We start from the raw sequence: 21,110 nt of genomic DNA, 5'->3' as shown, positions 1-21,110 counted from the left end.
TGAGCAAAATGCACCGCGGCCATGCTGTCTCCTCTCTCTTCCCCATTTTGTCTATTCTTTTTTTCCCTCCCTTCACAATTCCAAACCTCCAGATAAGTCTCTCCTCCTCACCCGTTCCCGGAACATCAACCGCCATAATGGATCCAGTGCCTTTCAGATGTTATCTGTTGTCAGGCGCCTCATTTTAAACATCTTGTTTGCCAACAACAGCAGCAGCAGCAGTGGCACCGCGATGGTGTTGAGCTTTAGATGCAGGGTGTGGATCTAAGAGAACAGTGGAGCTTTTAATGGACAATTATCCATTTTTGCATCAAAGATAGTTTTCCAGTAGATGACGAGAGAATTTGTTGTGGAGAGGTAGGGCGGGAACCACTGGTGATTTGCATTATTTATCTCTTGATTATGTGTTGGATCAATTGATTCTCTAACTCTTAACACTTTCAGAATATGGTAAAATATGCTAATATACAGGCTGATGTAATGCCTTCATATTATTTTATATATGTTGTATTGCTTTATTATATTGAAATAAAGCAGAGGAAAATCTTCACATTTGTGGAACTGGAACCAGTGAATATGTGTTTGATAAATAACTTCATAACTTAATATTTCCAGCTCTATGAAGAGTTTCAGAGTTAAAACCATTACAGTTAAGTGAGCTAGAATTATTTGTTGAGCAGCATCTGTTAAAAGACAAACTGAATCCTGACAGTTTACACAGTAATGGAAATGCAAAGATACCTGGGTAAAGATAAGACCACACGCGGTGTGCAGTGCACACAATAAACAGAACTGCATGAACACATTATCATACTGATAATAGACTGTATCATCTGGGCTGCATACATTAAACTAAAGTGTCAATTCAGAGGTGGCCTGCATAAAGAGAGTTGATGTAGATGTCAGAAGGAGAGAAGATGGTTTCAAGGTGATGTGCCTGTACCACATGATTGTGTTATTATAATGAATGTAATTTTAATCTCTCTGTACCATAAACAAAAGCTCAGTTAATATAATAAAAGCAAATACAATATATGATGTAGACAGCTTGTGGACCTGCAGGTTTGTCGGCACTCCAGTTGGGTTTTTTGAGGTTGGCACGGCATGACTCATCCTGAGAGAGAGAGAGCTCTGTCGAGGGTTACACGGCAGGCAAAATGCAAGAACTGAAGTGGAAAAAGCACTCACTTCTTGAAATCGGTCCAATGACCCAAAAATGATCTGCGTTTTTTACAGCAGTCCACTAGAGGCTGTCATTAGTTGTGTGACACTCAGTTTCACTCTGTTTTGTTCGGAGCTTTCGTGCATGTTGGTTGCTCGAAGTTTTGCTCATCCAAGATTTTTTTTTTTGTTTTTATATATTTAGGATCATTTGTGTTCCGTTCAACCCCACAGCCATTACATGACACTCCTGACTCTGATGTTAAATATTTGGCCAGCTCCCTCCACGTTTCTTTGCCTCAGATGTCCCTCATCACATCCCAGTCATGAGTTGTTAAGTCTCTATCGAAGGGGCTCATGTGTCTAACCTGTTGACTTTGACTGCCCCCCTTTAGCATCCAAGGCAGCCAGTGACAACCGGGAAACCCCATTGGCTGATTGAGGTAACTGCTGCATGACATCACCAGCTTTGGGTCATTATGCTGCACAGGGAGGAGGGAAAAAAAAAAAAAAAGCATGGAAGGCAAATGAGATACTTCGGGTGGCTTCACAAATAGACGGGGACTCATTTAAGCAATTCATTGCTTTGCCAATGGTCTGTAGGAACAAAACACTTTGTTGGCTTTTCTCTGTCTCTCTCCCAGCTGCTTTTACCCTCTCTCCTCTTTATTTTACATTGTGTCTCTCTTCTCTCTGTCTTTGTTATCTCTCTTTTCACTCCATTCTTCCTCTCTTCCCCTCTCTTTCTCTCGCACACACACTTAAGACACACTTAAAGACGCAAATCCTCTTCCCCGCACCTGGCTCCTACAATGGAGTGCTGATCAAAGGCATCCGTCTTTACATGCCTGCCCTGATAGTTCCATAATGGGCCCATAACATGAACATTCGGCTCCATTGTTTACGCCATTAGTCACACAGGCTTATGGAAAATTACTGCAATGCTATATTGAAAAGCCATCAGCAGCGAGCGGCGGTAATGCTGCGGCAGCGCCGTGCCAAGATGCTATCTATCACACGTGCATGTTTCCTCTCCTCTCTGCGCACTAAGCTGTTATGAAACGGCAATCTGTTAGCACGTCGTGGTGTCACGGCGAACGTTTCCTTGATGACATGATATAGCGTGCGGCGTAGCTGAACATGTGTTGGCTGTCGATGATATTTTATCAGAATGACCAATATTTAAAGTCGTAACGCGGTTCGTCTGTGACGGGTCTGTAGGTGTGATGCATTGTGTAGGACGACTTGTCACAACAATCTAATGCAGCTATCACATCATTTTCATTAACGCGGCTTAATTTGCAGTTCAGTATAACACTGTCACTGTGTGGTAATTATAAGCTTAAATTAGCTAAGTACAATATTAAAATAGCATAATATATTATAACTAATGACACAGCAGACTGGTGCAGAATGTTTATGTAAGGATAATAAAGTCTTAGCATAATGAGAAATTACTCAATGTGGCATAATAATCACATCATAGCCAGATCATTTACCAGCATGTAAGAGTCTGTTTATGCCACATTTTATTTAATCTATATGCAAAAGCATAAAGACTATGTTTAATGTCTAATCTGTATATCTTTCCACTCAGTCCACTGCTGTTTTGCTTTGCTTTTGCCTCCGTGAACAATAAACAGACTGAAGGACTTTTATTTCAGTTACTTTTACTCCATTTTTTGCTTAAGAAAAGTACAAAACGAATATAAAAGTTGATGTTGAAGCAGTGCTCATGGTTTCAATTTGTCTTGATTTTTAGTGTGTGTTGACGGGAGTTGGGGGGCACTACAGGAAAATGCTGACTTATGGAACTTAACTGAGAATCATTCTGAGAGTTACATAACGTTGTATCATTATTAGCGCTGTAGGATAGCTGCTGTGATTAATGGCTGCAGCCCTGCTGCAACAGGCTCGATGGTGTTTCTGTGTTCTGTAGCGGCCCGTCGGTGACACATACGAGTCAATCAGAGAGGGCCGTTCTGCCGCAGAACAGGCTCTCCGGCTTAATTAAAGTGATGTTTCAAGCTGCCACCTGGCCCAGACACACACACACACACACACACACACACACACACACACACACACACACACACATAACCACACACTCAGAGTATACAGTTACATGGACTATACTTTACACATTACGAACTCAAAAAACACACAAGCCATATGGCGCACTTCACGCAAAACACCTCAGATTGCGCACACACTCACCACACATTCACACATAAGTGTACTCACACGTACGCGGAGTGACGCGGAGCAGCTGCCGGCGTAATTGCTCGAGGTTGGATGAGGTTATAAATGGTTCCTGGTGGGTTGTGGAAGCACGAAAAACAGCGAACAACATGACTGTCCAACAGCGAGATGGAGAGAGAGCTGGAAACAGGGCAGGTGATTGGTGTTGGACAGAAAGTGAGAAGTCAAAATGTGTGTATGTATGTGTGTTTGTGTGTGTGTGTGTGTGTGTTTATTAATACTTCCCGTATATGCTATAGTCATCAAGTGTCAGTGGTGTGTGTTATGATATGTGTGCAGAGTGCACATGTTGTTGTTTTGTGTAGTTGTACTGACACATATCCACCAATAGACACATACAGACCTGCCCTCTCTCCTCACTTACTCTTACACACACACACACACACACACACACACACACACACCTGCCTTCCTCTCTCCCGCCATGCTGTGCCAGTCTCGGCTCCGTCGATCGCGCAGGTATTTGATATTCATGGTCTATCAGCATGGAGCTACAGACAGATGCGTCAGAAAGAGTGAGAGAAGCGAGAGGACGGGGAGAGGAAGGGAGGGGGAGAATGAGTGAGAGGGGAAAAAAATTGGAGTTGTAAATAGAGGAAAAGAGAAGGAGAACGGAGAGAAGCGAGAGGGGTTCTGGCTCAGTACGCGGAGAAACAGCCATGGACCAGAAGCATGTGTGCAGGTGTGTTCACGTACCTCTTGGTCATATGGTGTAGATGACAAGGAGAGAGAGGGATGAGGCGGGGGGTGAATGTAGTGATGGAAAGTGAGGGAGGAATAGGGAGAGAGAGCGAGTATGAATAAAAAGAGGTAGATCGTGCTACAGTAGGCAGCCAACAATGCTCTCCACGCCCGACTTCCCTCGGCCAATTACACCCTTCACTGCCTCCTTCTCACCTCCCTCCCTCTCTCTCTCTCTCTCTCTCCCCTCTCTTTCTTTGCCACCACTCCTTTTTTTTAATTTATTTTTTTATTTCTAATTCCCCTCAAGCGACTTTCTCACATGCCGTCAAATCGACAGGTTTGTTCGGCCAAACTTGAGCTCGCTCGCTCGGCAACCTGCTAATCATTTCAGGCACCGCAGTGGAGAGAAGTGTGTGCATGTGTGGAGAGAAAAAAAAAAAAAAAAAGAAATGAGGTAGAAGAAAGTGGAAGAGAGGGTTTGACTTTGAATTCTTTTAAAGCTCAAGATTGACTCACTTTGTAGAATACAAAGAAGAATGGAGGTCCTGAGGCTGCGAGACCTACATTAAATGTGCAAAGTGGGAGAGGTTCAAGGGTAGATGACAAGTGAGGGAGTTTATTCCATTTTTCCCCTCCTGATACCGACTCTGATACCTGGACTTTATCTGCCGATGGATGTCCGTAATGTTTACAGAAATTATCAGCCATTCATGGATATTAGCAAATTCTGAGTAAAAAACTAATTGAAGCTGCAAACAGTTGTAAAGGATTTTGCTACGAAGAAGCAGGGTCCCGCTTCGGATGAATAAATGATGTGGTATCTGGCAGATGGATACGCTCGCGTCCTTATATACTGTTTACTGACTCCAGCATTTTAGGCAGTATGGAGGCATTTCAGATACTGGTATCGGTGTGCATCCACTGATTTTAAGTCAAATTTACAAACTAAAAACACTTTGCATGACATTAATCTGATCAGACAAAGGAAAGACGGGAGTTTCATCTCAGTTTCCCTCCTCTCAGCACCTTCCTGCTCTCTATGCCGACCTGTTATGTTTTAAAACGGCTAATCACTCACGATTTAATCCTTTACAGCTGAAAAAGCAGAACGTATTAACGTGACCTTCGCCTAAAGATGCCACCTGTTAACTGGACTGAAAAGTCACCAAGTTGTTGCTTCACATCACTGAGCTGGTTTAGGTTTTCAAAATAAAAAAAACTGTTTGCTTCCTCCAAACGAGACAAGATGTTCTTTTCTGCAGGCTGTTTTCTTTTAAAACGTGCGTTTTTAGGTAACACCAATACCATCTTGCCGCCAAAAACAACAAGAAAGAAATCGACGGCTCCTCAAATTTAGCTGGTTGAGAATCAGGAGCACACTTGTCTGTCATACAAATGTGATGATGAAAAAAGAGGAGAAAGCCAGTGGATGGAGGGATGGTGGGAAACAAAAAGGGAAATGGGTGCTGGGAGACGGTTTTTATAAAAAGCCAAAGAAGGTAGAGAGCAGTGTGAAGAGCCAGGTGAAAGAAGGCTGCCGGCAGAGACAGAAGAAGATGGCGAGAGAGAGGAGAGTGAGAGGTGGCAGTGTCTGTCTCCTTTTGTGTTCCACATGGATTCATCCCTTTCTGTCGGCCTTTCATTCACACTCCCTCGCTCGCTCACTCTGTCATTGTCATGCCCGCGCCCTCTCTTTCTTTTCACCCTCTTTTCTATTCGGCTCCTTCGCCTTTTTCACCCTCGCTCTATTTGTCTCTGTCCCTCCTCTCGAGCCCTTCACTCCACTCCCTCCCCTCACCTTCGTTCAGCTCCTTTTACTTTGAGCTTTCTCTCCTCCCCTCCTCTGCCTGTGATTTATATATTTATTTTTACTCACTCTTTCAGTCATTTTTCTCAAAATATCCTGAATCCTCTATAGACAGGTAGGGCAGAACAGCTTGAGGAAGAAGTCTTATTTGGATTTTTCTGACCAGTATTTGGATTAATCTCTATAAATTAATCTCCACCCTGTTGTTGTTGTCTGTATAGTCTTTAACAATTTACCTTTTCTTCAGCAAAATCACACACTTACATGGAAAATAGGACTGAGCAACATATCAGTGTCATGGTTTTTGATTTTGTCACCGACGATAACCAAACCGCCGGTTGGTCACCCCTGACCCAAGTTACTGTCGCTAAATACGCGATTGTCAGCTTTTCACTTTAGCTAATGTTCATCAAGGTCTGATCGGAAAGCTAAGCTAATTTATAGCTTTGATTACTGAACTGTCCTTCTCAGAACCTTAAATGTACGAGCTGCAGTTCACGCCATCAAATGTTCGTCATGCTACTAAGATAAATGCTAACTACCTGGAAATTATGCAAGACAATGTAGAATGATCACTTTTCTTGTAAAAAAGGTTTTCAGAAATTAAAACGAGCAGTGTTTCTTTCTTCTGGAAACCATCTTCAGCTGGTTGTCTGTGCAAACACGTGGTTCAGAGGCGAGTCTGAAAACTGACCGGTTGTGTTTTTTTTTTTTTTGCAGAATGACTCTATGCAGAGAGTGATTTCTGTTCCACTATTTAAACTTGTACGTTGTTAATGATGTAATTATTGGGGAGAGGAATTTGAACAAATAAAACAAAACACACTTCAAATCAGGATTAAAATGTAACCAAGATAAATCCTTTAGCTTCATTAACGACATTATTCATCTTGTATCAGTTAGTAGATGTTTTATTTTTAACCCTGAAATGACATCACATCTGCTCTACTGATCTTTTTTTTTCTTTTTTTGTAAAAAAAAATCATTAATTTCCTGTTTTTCTATTTCTTATTCTGACCACTCGCAGTATAAGAGGATTACGCCGTTGTTAGTCACTTTTTAATTAGCCTTGAATTAAATTCCAGGCAGAATGAATTGGACTCGAGGCTCCAAAATAATTAAATTCCTGTTGTCTTTTGTGCCGCGCATTCCAGGTAGCGTTCATTTGTCTTTGTGAAGCACGTCGACATCCTTACAGTGCTCTTCAGGCTTTCTATTCCTTTATCTTCCCCCTTACTTCCTTCCCTCTGTTCCCTCCCTTTTCCTTCTCTCTCCATATATCCTCGTTTTTTTGCCCTCCTCCTCCTCTTCCTCCTCTCTCTCCCCCTTCCACCCCCTTTCCCCTTTTTGCCTCTCCCTCCATCCCTCTTTCTCCCCCCTCCTCTCCGTTCCAACCCAGAGCAATTCCATCTCTCTCCCAGCAAACAAAGGGAGCTAATGACATGCTGACACCGAGCCCAATGATTGAATTCATTAGGCGTGCACAATAATTGCCAGGCGTGAGCGTGCACGCACCCATCTATTCAGAGGACAGCTGTCAAATAACAAGCAAGAGAGAATAGCTTTTTATTGTTGAGCTGGGAGAGAGAGTGAGCGGGAGAATGAATATGGAGAAAGAGCGAGAGAAGCACCTGTTGTGGAGGGGAAGAGAGAGAGAGCACTCAGCATGTCAATTAGGCTGCTGTGTTCACGCAGGGTTACGGAGAAGTTTACTGCCTGTTTGACGCACTTGGCATCATGATACAGGTGCACGGCGTGTCGAGTTTGTTCTTTATAGGTGGTGTGTGTGCTTCTCTCTGAATCCTATTAACAACTCCTCTGAGTGAGGACATTTTTACTCGTGTAAAGACGAATATTCAAACTGATTTTTGCTCGTTGGGCTGAAACAAGTTTAGGAATCAGAGTTGAGATAAACATCCGAGCAATGGTAGAATTATGGACGCCTCTTCTTTGTGGTTTATATATTGTGGAACTTCATGTTGCAACCCTTCACATATAACACCATAACTAATTGATTAATTCTGATTGGTGGACCCGAAACAGTCCTTATGTTATACTTTCCTCTGATTGGAGGAGCTGCATACAGTCGTCCTCTGTAATTGAAATGCTTCCTGTGTCGGAGACGGCGAGTGTAGCTGCGTGAATCAAGACGTTTTGATGGAAACCAGCTTCAGGCTACACACATCAGGCTCAAACCAACACAGGCTGTATCTGTTTCATATGCAGATCAGGAGCTTCACGTATTAAGGACTTACTTTTGATCTTCACAATCTCCGTCTTCATCTACCTGCCTCGCTCGACTGACTCACCCAAACTCTGACAGGCCAGCGCTGAAAACTGAATAACACGTCACATCGTGATTCTGATAAACAGCCTCTTTCTAATTTGACACAGATTCTCTCCTAAAAGTTTTGCACCTACATTCTTTAGAAGTAATCAACCAGAACATTGTGCCTTGATTATACAAGATAAGTCCCTGTCTGCTTATACTAAGTACCTGATTTAACACTTAGGACCGGTGCTCTGTTTAACACTAATAAATCTGATGTAGCTAATGAGCTCGCGCTCTGATTTACCTCCCTGCTATCTGCCCGGCTGCAATTTATATGCGAGTGCTTTTCATTAACCTCAAGTAGCCAAATGAATGTCCTTTTAACTTTGGCCCTTTGGCAAGCCCACAGCAGCACAGTGAAAGCAAAGCAAGGCCTGAAGGCTGTTATTGCTTCGAGGCAGGAATAAATACATGAAGGCTTTTGCTGCGTATAATTAAAAATGCATCATGGTGTATAGGCATTTAAATGTGAACTGTAATCTTTGAGGCCTGTGGAGGTTGTTCTGCTGCTGGGGCTGATTGGGTTACTAACTATGTTTATGTTTAATTTTATTTTAGGAAGTCTAGAATCTAAGTATGTTGTTTTGTTCTCTTTCTCCCCTCGCCTGAAGAAGACGGAGGAGGATGACTTGGTCCTGACACCAGACGGAACCAGAGAGTTCCTGACTTTTGAGATCCCCCTCAGTGACTCGGGTTCAGCCGGGCTGGGCGTGAGCGTCAAAGGGAACCGCTCCAAGGAGAACCACGCTGACCTGGGCATCTTCGTCAAATCCATCATTAACGGGGGAGCAGCCTGCAAGGTACGATAACTTCTGTTATCCGTCTGCAGAACACACTGTAGGAAAGGTCTTTCTTCTAAGACACCTTGCTAGATGCTATAGGTGAGACGATTTAATTCACAGATCTTTGAGTTGTATTAATTAGGGAAAAGCTTGGATTTTTAGGTATCTTATTCTTAAAGAGTGGCACCCACCAAAAATGTAGGCTTTTTTTGAATGAATGCAAATATTTTCGGTTTTTAAAATATTCCACAGCACAGAAGTCATTAAAGCAGTTTCCCCTCACGCAAAATATATAATATTGCTCGCTTATAAACGGCTAATGCACAGTAAAATAATCTTGCTGTTTGGGGAGAATAAACACACATGCAAGTAAATCCACTTAGCTTGGGGTGAACATGTTAAACAAAAGCCATTACTGCTGATGAAAATCTATCTGAAATCTGACTCGACTCAGGGGCTAAAGTCCACGGACGAGATGATGTTTTCACGGTTTATTCGTGTTAAGTTCAGCCTCATTCGTCCACCTCTCGCTCTCTGACTCTTTCCTGGAGTTTATGGCGACATTCGACCAAATGAAATGCAACATTACCTTTACAGAGCTTGTGGATAAAGGAATTAAATCTAATTCTACCATCTGCAGACACAGAAAATGATAATATAAAATAGAGATGATTTGCAACAAACTGTTTTCTTTTTTTACATCACGATCATCAGTTTTAAATCCCTTCACATGCTTTTGAAGGGAAAGTGATGTAAAATGACGTTGCTGTGTCTCAGTAAGTATTTGAGAGAAGCTTAATCTGTCATGAAATCTATCAACACAAAGTGCCCCATTTTCTGCTCCTATCTGTCGCCCTGCGCTGCTGTCAATTTCAATAGTCTTTCAACTTGAACACAAGCCTGTTTAAACACAAACAAGCTTGTGTTGACAGAACATCATAATGCACTTAGACGCACACTTCTCCGTTAGAGATTAGATCATGGCTTGAAACAGGATCCGCTCTGTGAGTGAGATTGTTACTCTGATTAGATAAAGGTTACTTAAGTTGCATTTAATGTCCGGCAAACAAAAGAAATATGCACTTTGTGATTTATTTGTTTTTTGTCCACCAACAGGACGGGCGCCTTCGAGTGAACGACCAGCTGATCGCCGTCAACGGAGAGTCGCTATTGGGCAAAACCAACCAGGACGCCATGGAGACGCTGCGCAAGTCCATGTCCACGGAAGGCAACAAACGTGGGATGATCCAGCTCATTGTGGCCCGACGGGTAGCAAAAAGGAATGAGGTGAGGAAACATGTTGAGAGCCTGATTTAACTGAGCCAGGGATAAAACAGAGGATGTAAAGATGGTGATGAATACAAATACTATGAATGCAATACGTCAACAATAATTAGATGAATTCTCTTAAAAGGTGAGTGCCATTAAAACACTTGAGCTGAATAATGTTTTTATTGCAGTCTGCATGACAAGAACACTGTGTTGCAGAACTTCTAGCTCTGCCTGATGGACTTCATTGTAAAGCTGTCAAACAAAGAGGGAAACATTAGTGCTATTGTTTAAATAAAAGCCATGTTGAAATGACTGGTGTAACAATGGTGTACTGGATAAAAACTGTTGTAGACATAAAATGATCTGTTCTTTTATTTACCCGGACTGAACACATATGACCTTTTGCAGCGGCCTGCTGCACACCAAGTTTCACACGTTCACACCTCACAGCAGCGGTACTGTAGTGTTGACTGTCGCCCCTGACCAGAGGAAAAACTGCTGGGCAAACACACCTCACAGTGACACGTCAACAGTTGTTACTGAGTTAATAGGCCGATTGCTTTTATTCACTTACTGCGCAGATATTTCCTCACCAGTTGATTACAGTTCAATGAGAAACTGTAACTGTCTGCAGTGCTTGACATTTTAAGATAAATGAATTTGAAAGTCTATTTTTAATTTTTCCCATTACAGATGAGTCATGTTTAATCTGATAACTTTGATCAAATGATCAAGATTCGGCTTGATTGTAATCCTGTTGTGAATCAAAGTGGTCGCAGTTAGAGATTTATGGTTTATTCCCCCCCGATGATAACAAAAGTGAACTCATCTGACACCGCCGCCCTAAATAAAGACACTTGTCTGGACGTGGAGCACCACTTCAATACGACCTGTTCTGTGATAAATGGATGTAACACAACCCAAAGCAAACCACTGGGAAATACCCTCATGAGCAGCAATGAATCGTCCCATGAAATAAAAGTAAGTAGTTAGGTCACTGCAGTTCATCGACCCCTCCCACACTCAATCACCTCCCTTGAGGCAACGGGAGCCTTTTTTTTTCATATAAAAACATGGCTACGATCGGAGCAACACAACTTTTTTTTTCCCCCCTCCCCTCAATGTCATGTTTTTACATTCTCTGTACACCTTGGCCTGTCGCTTGCTTGAAAGCCGAGGCTGAGTCTGTGTTCACCGCTGCCGTGTGTGTCTGCGTATGGGCTTGCGCGCCGGTGTGCGTGTGTTCGCCTCTGGCACCGCCCGGCTCCCCTGCTCTCCTTTTCCAACCTGGTGTGTCAAAGTTTTGATTTCCCCCCGGTCTGTCTGGTAATTGAAAGCAGAGGCTAAGCCTGGAGGTGTGTTTTGTGTTTGTGTGTACGTGCATGTGTCTTTGTGAGTGTGCAGTTTGTGCTTTTGTGCATCGGGCTTATGCATGTATGCATTTATTTTCAAGGATCTCTCTGTGTGTTGGCGTGCAAACAGATACCCTGTGTCTATGTGTGCAAGTGTGGCCATGTCAATGCAGGGAGACTTCACAGAGACAGCATGGTGGATGAATAAAAATTGAGCGTTGGGAGTCTTGTCAATCTCTGCTTCACATGCAGAGCTGGAGGCATGGCCTGAGGCCGTCCAAGTGTCTGGCTATTTATAAGAAATGGTGTCCAAGCCACTCAGAAAGGAGGAAAACAACAATTTAATACACTCATAGTCAAAGAGGCTGCTCAGAGCTCATTTAGGAAGTCCCTGTAGAGCAGTGGTTCACAAACTTTCCTTCAGAAGCCACAAAAGAAAGTCCACTACTTCCACCCCACAATTTTTTGTCAATCAGTAATAATGATAGGGACCAATTAAAAAGGATCCAAATTGAGTTTTGGGGGAGTGGTCATTAATATTACATTGATATTACTTTAATTTTAAGGAAAGAAAGCCTGCAATATCTGTTCTGTGAAGTAATTCTATATTATTATATTATTATATTATTATATTATATATACATGTGTTCTGATGATAATTTAAGAGATATCTGTGCTAATATGTGCCATCTAAATCTGTGCCGTGTCTCATCCTCCACGGAAGTTTCACGGAAATCCGTCTGGTAGTTTTTGTTTGATCCTGCTGACAAGCCAACAAAACACCCTCCTTATTGGAGGAAAATACATGGTTCTGAAAAGGTCAGCAAGAGAGCATCAGCAGTCTCTGGCTGGTTAATTTCCCTTACATAAATCCTCCACTCAACCTAGTTTCTCTTCATAGTTTCCCCAGTCGTCCACCCCCAAACCTGCAGTGGATCTGTTCCCTCCCCCAGGAGAACCCGCTTCTCAGCTGGAGAACCACTGCGATAGACTCACTATAGATTAATACGTCATAACCAGCTGTCTGTCAAATATTAGTTTAAGTCAAATCCTTCCTGATTACTATAGGATGTAAGCCATGGCTCATTTTGACATATTGTCATTCGTATACTGACATATGGGATCAAATAATCCTGTATTTACTTTCTTCCCCCTGTTTCCATCCCCTGACAGCCAATCTCAAATCAATCTCAAATGTTTGCTGTTGCATAAATCACAAGACCAACTGCTGCTGTTCCTCCCCTCCATCCCCATAGAAACACACTGAACCCAGAGCAGCTGACTTCCTCATCACCATTGGCACCCGGTGGGATCGAGACCTTCCCGGAGCTCAATTATCAGCCTGAATATGCAATGAGCTGCGGTGTGATTTGTCGATGGGCTCTCAGTATGGCGAATCCCCTCGACTATTACTGAGGCGTTTCACCTCAGCCCCCTCAGCCGGCCAATTCATTAACTATCTCATTTAAAGTCAAGAGTGTTGCTCATGCCAGCAGTCACAGCACCATATGGCGACCTTAGAGATTAGTTTGTTTCCATGGAAGATTTGTCGTGTCCGTGTGGCGGTTCGATCGGTTCTGTTTGCTCTGATTCGAACCATTTAATTTGTCCAGTAATAAAGTAAAATAAGGAGCTATTTCACCTGTTGTTGATGATAAAATCCAATGAAATCTGATTTTCTTTACTCATTTTTCAGTTGAGATGTTGGTCTGATTAAAATCTTTCTTCAGCCCAATTAGAGCTGTTGCTCAAGGACCTTTAAAAGAACTGTACTCACATCAGTGGAGTTAGCCCATTTCTATTTCTACCCACTAGAGGGGAATATTATATTTTACACTGAACTACGGGAATATACCCAACAGTGTATGAATTTTAGCTCTACAGCAGCCGACTAAAACATCTAAATTGAGCTTTACAGATCTTCTACCACTAGGAAAACCTGTTTGGCTGTTCAGGAAGTAAAAATATCTTCCTAGTCTGGACGTTTTAAACAAGCTGCCTCATTACTCTTGACACTAGCCAGCCGTCTAATGTACCCACACATGTATTCTCCTGTAAACTGCACTTGTGTGTTTACTGCCGAATCCGTCCAGAGATGGCCATTACAGAGCCTCGACCATTTACTGAGCTGTGAAAGGATCATTGGGCAAAGACCTTCTGCAGAAATCGAACCCCTGCCTCGCTAGTTATGGTCATTGATCCGGACTAATTCAGCTCCAGTATTAACTCGAGTGTGATGGTGTTATCGCTCGTCACGTGATGCTGCGATGATGGCTATCTTTATGGCAGGAGCTGTCATCACCTTGAACTGAAACCATAGCAAATCAATACGGTCAACTATCCAATGGACAAACAATGAGGGCCAAACACACACACACACACACACACACACACACACACACACACACACACACACACACACACAAAACATCGAAAGGCCATGGATGTGTATTTATGGGTGACAGGGCCAGCAAATGGTCTATTTGTCCAGTAAACAAGAGAGTGTCATCGTTGGTCCTGAGGGAAATGTCAAGATGCTAGCAAGCTAACCACCCCCCCGCGGGGGAACACTAGCTCGCTAACAGCCTGTGGCTTAACAGCCTATTGGAAATCCATGCTCATTTATCCTGCTTATCACACTGCTAGCATTAGCATGGATAGCTGCTCCTGTGTCCATCCATTACGGTTTAGGAAATGTCGGCATGGCGAGTTCCCCGCTGCCTCATTCGCTCACTGTTGTTCAGCATTAACACAACTGTTGCTCTTCCAGCCTCGTGTTTGTGTGTAGATCAAGGATAGTGCTGCAGCTCGGACTGCTCTGTAGGTGTGACGTTAATCAATACTGTTCTACTCATGTACAAAGGACTATCAACCCAAAGGCCCGTGCCTTCTTGAACAGTGTGGTTGAAAGTGTCAAAAACGATAGAATAAAAATGAGCTTACGTTAACTGTTTAAAAACACTACAAAAAACAACTCTAATCTCACCGTCCTTGTCATTCAGGAGGCACCAGGTAGCCCGCTGGGACCTCAGACCATGAACACCCACCTGGACGACCACGAGCGCAGAATCTCCCACTCCTTGTACGGTGGCCTGGAGGGCCTTGATGACAACCTGATGCCACGCCAAGGCATGATGCCACGCACAATAGGTAAGACTGACGCTTTTTTTTTTTTTTTTAACATATTCCCTTTGGCTTGTCGGACTCTTAATTGCGGCTGATCATAGTGTAGGTTTTCCTGTTTTCCAAGGTGGATGTCAGTCTGATGTCAGGCTATCTTCAAGAGAAGTATTATTATGGTGAATATCAGTAAACATTCTAATCAGTTACACAGTAAGAAAGGTGCTATGAAGCAGACAAACAGCCACATTTAAATTCCTGTTTTGGATTCTGTGGTCTAACCTGCCAGGTTTTGTCAACACAGAATCTGTGGCTAATTGTGTCATCAGGTCTCTGTTGCTGTCAAGACTCGGTGGCTTTTAATGTCTGGGAGAATGTCAGGGAGAGAGAGACAGAGATGGAAAAATGGCCCCTGGACAATTTGTTGCTGCAGGCGCACTGCCAGTGATTGATTCTTTTTTTAGTGGGCGTTTGTTATGTGTGTTTTCTGAAAGTGTATGTGTGTGTTCATGTGTGTTAGCTTGCACGCTTGTCAGTCTCTCTGTGGATGTCATTGCTCAAACCAGCTCTGAGTTGGTTTGTAAGCGAGCGTGTGCGTTGGATTAAGTGAAATACATTAGCAAGCACATTTGTGTCCGTGTGTGCGAGCGCTGCACGCATCTCTCCTGGATTGCGTGTGTGTGGGGCTTGAATGATTGATGGACGGGTGGTGAAATCGCCGAGTGTCAAAGAAAGGCTCCTGTGGACCAAATGGTGCAACTGCTCGGCTCGCCTGTGGTAAATTCAAGAAGGTACAAAATGGCAAAACTGTCTTTGTACCTTATGTACTCTGCTGTTGTTTGTTTGTCTTCGGCAAACCACTGAATTATTATGTGATCCAAGGTCTGTTGAAATACTTGGAACACTTCAGCCGACACACATGAGTTAAATAACATAGCATACACAAAATACAAATTAACTTATCAGAGGAGGAGTTAATTCACTAACTTTCAATCAGTTTTTGTCAACTAACTCCTCCAAACTTTACCCAATTAATCAATTAATTAAAAGTGTGAACTCGATTCTCCTTCATGCAAATTAGTCGACATTGACACTGTTGTTGGTGTAAACAAAAAAAAAAAAAAGTGTGAGCCATGACTGACAGAAGAAGTGTTAATAGGTGAAGTTCCAGGAGGCTGCCACAGTGACTGCGTTCATCCATGCTTAACAAACAGCGAGGGCTGATAATGAGCGTACAGGGTCGGGAGTGAAAGCACGAGGCAGATATGCAGGAGATACAGCTGCTCGACGCTGGCAAACAAGATCATTGTCATTAAGGCGATGAGACGAGCTGATGTCTGAATAAAGAGGCCTGGTGCTTTTATAACAGCCAGAGTTGATTAAAGTGCCATATGAAGTCAGTTAAAAGATGAAATCAGTCTAAATACAGAGAAAGAAGGAAGTGGACATGGTGCTGCCGGCGCTGTATGCTCACATTCACATGTCAAATAGCAACTGTACCTGACAGTCGAGGCTTGAAAGATGGGAGAAAATTTGATTTGACAGAAAGGAGACAGGTGTGTCACAGCATGCAGGGCGTTAGATTTCCCCAAAACTGGCAATACGCATGTCAGTCGCTGTGCATTATTAGTCCTGTTCACTGTTAACATCATGCTCCGCTTGGATTAAAAAACTGAGAAAATGAGCCTTTCTCGAATGTTACCCGGGGCATTTCACTCCATCTGTAAACAAATGAAAGATTTCCCTCGCAGTGAACACTTGGGCCGTGCTACTGTGAGGAAACAAGGCATCAGATGTCTGAATTATGCAGCTCGTTCAGGACGATATTACTTAATCACAACACCCTTCAGATCAATCGCCACTAGGCGCAGGTCTCTTTCTGTCCAGCTCGGCCTGCCGTAGCTGCAGCGCTGCTCTCCTTTACGTCAGAATGTGAGGAAGTATTTGGATGCATCGCTGAGCGACTTTGAGTTCAGACACTGAGGTTGGTTTCAACTTCAGAGGCCGATCGTCATTAGCAAAGAGCGTTGTATGAAACCTTCAGCTTCACATTTTTACCCGGCACTGACGAACCTCAGGTCATGTCAGCTGCCGCTAATTAATATTAATGCAGTGGGCGACTTGATTAGGGCCAAAGTGAAGCTCGTCTGATGTCGGGGTCAAGTGCTGTCTGCCGCACAGGACTCAGATCTGGATCAGGGCCAAACAATACCTGATCTGTCCCCCATCCAATCTGTACTGGGTACCGGTAAGCATCTTTCCAGGTGCAGGGTTTTATTATATGTAATAATTATATGTTATGTATGTGTGTTTAAGCCAGTAGAGAGGACAGAATAGTTCCACTGTAATCCTCGCCTCAGAATCTGGAATAGTTCAGTGTTTGCCAGCTACGATATGCAGCTTTCTGTTTATTTTAACCGCAAGAATCGATCAAAAGAAAAGAGGAGACCGGTCTGTACTGCAGGACTGACGGGTGATAACGTTAAGGAGAACAGTCGCCGGGGCCGAAACACGCAGAAGAGTATAGATAGATGGATATGATGGATGAAATGGAAAGTTTTTATCAGTGTACGTCTCTCTGCCTCTAATCCTCCCTTCAATAGAATTAAATGTTGTTCCAAATGTGGAGCAGTTCACCATCATCAACCGTAACAAGACCAGGAAAGATTAAACCAAAGATGGCAGAGCTCACCTTGAGCGACCTTACGTCATGGCCGCCACAGCGTCCAGTGACATCCAGCCCTCATCCCCCGAGGATTAAAAAACACACCGTGTGTGCCCCCTGACTCATCAAATACCAACACCTGCTGCTTTTTTCATCCTCTGTCACGTGCGTTTTGGTGCTTTTCACTTGAAATTGGCCGGGAAGAGGAGGGAAATGAAGATTTCAGGTTGGCAAGAACGACCTGTTCCTCCTAATATTTCACGTAACCTCAACAAGACGGGACACCAGATGCAAGAAAACCTCCGAGGTTGGCCCGTGGAGGGATGTGCACCGAATAATTACTAACTATCGCAGACACATGAGACATTTCCGTGCTTATTAAACACTTAATCAACTCCAGTGGAGAGTCTTTCTTCTTCCTGACCACCTAAGGGGGAAATTTCGACCCCAATTTGACCCGTGAAGTATTTTGGATCTTCTTCCTCCATGTGGTATCTGAATCGGTTCAGATCAAGTCGCTAATAAAACTTCAGAATATTGGTCTATTTTTCCATGTGCTCTGCTTGACCTTGAGATATCAAAGCAGCACTTTTTTTCTCTGAGAACATCACTCCGCGGTTTTATTTTGACGTGAGATTGGAGAGGTAGGGGAAGGATTAAAGCTTTTATTTGAACCGTTGTTTAATTTGCCACTGTGGGCTCAGCACAGAGGATAAAGGACACCGGGCTCGGAGTTAAAGCAGGTCGACTCTGCTTCACTCTCACATCCCCCTTCAGTCAGATTTTAGAGGAGTTTTTAGATTATTTCTGAAATAAATTCCCCCCACTTGAAGTTTTAGACCCGGAGAAATGCATTAGAAGATATTTGCTCATGAAGCCGGAGCTCTCTCGTGGATTAATAAAGTAAATTAGTGTTTGCCGTACTTTCAGAAATCGGATGTCATCATGAGAGAACAGTAAAGTTTCTGCCAAATAAGTTAAAACCTCTTGATCCCCCGTGGCTCCAAATCTCCTGTAATTAATAATTGAAGTGACTTTCGAAAAATATTCTGTACTGTGATATTATATTGTAATGAATCTGTCTAAAATGGCCCTTTTTTAGCTTTGAATCAGTGCAACTTTTCAGCTTAAAAATAAGGTTTTAAAGAGTCATTTCACACAAATGAGGTAAAAGGAAGAAGAACGCTCAAAACAGTTTTCAAAATCTGTTGACAGCATGCTCTCAGGGAATAAGACATGTTACTGCTGAATTTTTAAAAATGTTATTTTTCAATACATCCCACCACAATTAAACTTTTATGAACTTTTCTTATTTGGAGGCAGAGGCAGAAATATTTATTCAAACATGCGAAATTAAAGCCAAACGCATCTGCAAGTCAATATACCACTAAATACTTAGAAAATGGATTTTTATTTTATGTGTAAATTGGGTGAAACAGCCCTTTAAAGGGGCACTATATACTTTAAGGTAAAGAGGATCAAACTCATTTTTCCATAGCTGAATAAACAAGCTGTTCTCAGAGGAAAATAATGTCGTCAGAACACTGTGTAAAGCTAGAAAATACAGTAAACAGAACAAAGCGAAACAGGAAGAAAACTGTGTCGTTTAAGGTCGGTTTGTTTATTCAGTTAATTCAGTCGTGCAAATTAAGAGAGTTTGGTTAATTAGTTTGTTTAGACCTTCAATGTGAAGTTTGACTGATGCTTGGCGGCAGTTCTTGTGTTTCAAGTCAAGTCAGTTCTTATTTTTACAGCCTTATATCACAAATTTGCCTTGAGGGGCTTTATAGTCTTTATAGGCTATAACAGCCTCCGTCCAGAGAGCGCTGATTCAGATGAGGATAAACTCCTGAGATATAAAACTTATAGACAGATATAAATTTATGGATGTAATTTATAATGACAGACCCGCTGAACAGTCTCCAACTTCTTACTTGTGTGGTCTCGAGTTGAACTGGTTGGAAGGCTAATTTAACTGTTCTCACATGTAGAGCTGTCCCGCCGCAGTAAGGAAAAATGTGGTGATTCACAAACATAAACAGTTGTGTCACGAATATTTTAAATACAGCGGAACAGTCTGGAAAAAAAAGCAGGCGTCCCGACCTCTCAGCTGCTGCGGTGCTGCTGCTGCTGCTGCTGCTGCTCGGGAGCCAACAGCAGAAGACTGTCGAGGCACTCGGCGGCTCCCAGATGTGAACATGTGTGAATACGAAGCAGAGCCTTGCGTGCTCAGCAAACCTCCCTTGAATAAATAAAGTTGTGTATGTGTGAGTGCTGGGTGGTGGAGGGAGGGGATAATTCTGTTCTGCCATTGTGAGGGTGCCACAAAGCATAAATCATGCATTAGGCTTTCTTAGAAGACAACATCATTCCCATTCAGAACATATCAGCTTGCGTTTTTGGCCCGTGCTTGCTCTTAGATCACTCGCTGGTTTTCTGCACTCTGAAGATGCCCGGGATAAGAGAGTGATTTAATTATTCCTTCAGGCCAATAGCTTTCAAGGCCCAGCACCCCTGGCAATAACCTCCTTACTAATTATGCAAATAGACCGAGACAAGACGAAATGAAAAGAGGAAAAGGGAAAAAAAAAAACTCCTTTGCATGTCTTTCACCCCCCGTGTTATTCTCACCTCTTGCCATCTTCATTTTCATCTCTAAAAAATCTTTTCAGCGCCCGTCTTCCCTCCTGGCCATCACGAGTTCCCCTTTTAGCCCTCGAGTATTCGCCAGTTTTGCACAAAAGCATCTAATGGTAACAATAGCCTCTACAGGAGAGTCTCCAATGAAATGGCACCTATTGTTCCTCTGCAGCTCGGTCCGAAATTATTACAGCCACTGGGAAAGATAATGTGTGTTTATTAGTTTGAGTCTCAGGTGATGGGTATGCGCACCGTCCACATTGGCAGTGCTATTGTTGCTGGCGGATGGCTGCCCTCGGGGCGCTGGCACTGAAACAAAGAGGCTTTTTTCCCTCCTTTTACCAGGCTAGTGAGTTGACAGATTCATTGGTTTTCGACTCAGTAGCTGCCAGTTGATTGTACTGCAGTGATTCAAACTGTGACATTGATGGGATTCTCAGTGTCGTGCATTGGACTGCTTAGGGAAATGGGATTAAGTGGTTCTATGAGTGCGCGTGTGTGTGTGTGTACGTGAACGAGTGTGTTTAAAAAAAAAAGTGTGTGTGTGTGGTCTGGTCAGAAAGAGAGAGAGAGAGGAGTGGCCACGCTGTGCCAGAGGACTCACCCGGACTCCCAAATTCACAGCGAATAACAAACACACACAGCGGGAGGGGGTGGCTGAAGAAGCACACACACACACACACACACACACACACACACACACACACACACACACACACACACACACACACACACACACACTGCTGTAACAATTCAAGTTAATGCAGCAGAGGTCCGGCGGTGTTGAGGGCATGCACTCACACACTTTTCTGTGTAGGTACATGCTCATTTAACACATTCCTAGACGTATCTATCAGGTGCACATGAGTATATCTTCACTCAGCTCCTTTTCATGAAAATAATCTATCGCCTTTTTTCTTATTTTTCTGAAACATCTGCCGTTTGTGAACCATTTAAACACACCTGTACAGACTACATTTGTACCTCACTGCTATGCAGAGCTTACAGACTGCTGGGATCTAAAATTACAAGA

At 43.0% G+C, this 21,110-nt stretch overlaps 1 protein-coding gene across 13 annotated transcripts in view; it reads left to right on the top strand.

Annotated features, from left to right (window-relative positions):
* The window catches only part of pard3ab (par-3 family cell polarity regulator alpha, b), a 235,423-nt gene that overhangs the window by 127,080 nt on the left and 87,233 nt on the right, over positions 1-21,110 (top strand). For 6 of the 13 annotated variants that reach the window (XM_037082788.1, XM_037082785.1, XM_037082779.1 and 3 more), the window contains 4 exons: positions 1,557-1,604; positions 8,858-9,046; positions 10,145-10,315; positions 14,655-14,802. In XM_037082788.1, the coding sequence (XP_036938683.1) occupies positions 1,557-1,604; positions 8,858-9,046; positions 10,145-10,315; positions 14,655-14,802 (556 nt within the window). The remainder of the gene's footprint in view (positions 1-1,556; positions 1,605-8,857; positions 9,047-10,144; positions 10,316-14,654; positions 14,803-21,110) is intronic. The other 7 variants (XM_037082787.1, XM_037082790.1, XM_037082786.1 and 4 more) reach the window with 3 other exon arrangements.

This window comes from Acanthopagrus latus, chromosome 21 (assembly GCF_904848185.1).
Source record: "Acanthopagrus latus isolate v.2019 chromosome 21, fAcaLat1.1, whole genome shotgun sequence".
Lineage (NCBI taxonomy): Eukaryota > Metazoa > Chordata > Actinopteri > Spariformes > Sparidae > Acanthopagrus > Acanthopagrus latus.
The sequence above is the reverse complement of the archived record's forward strand: the minus strand, read 5'-3'. Positions and strand labels throughout refer to the sequence as shown.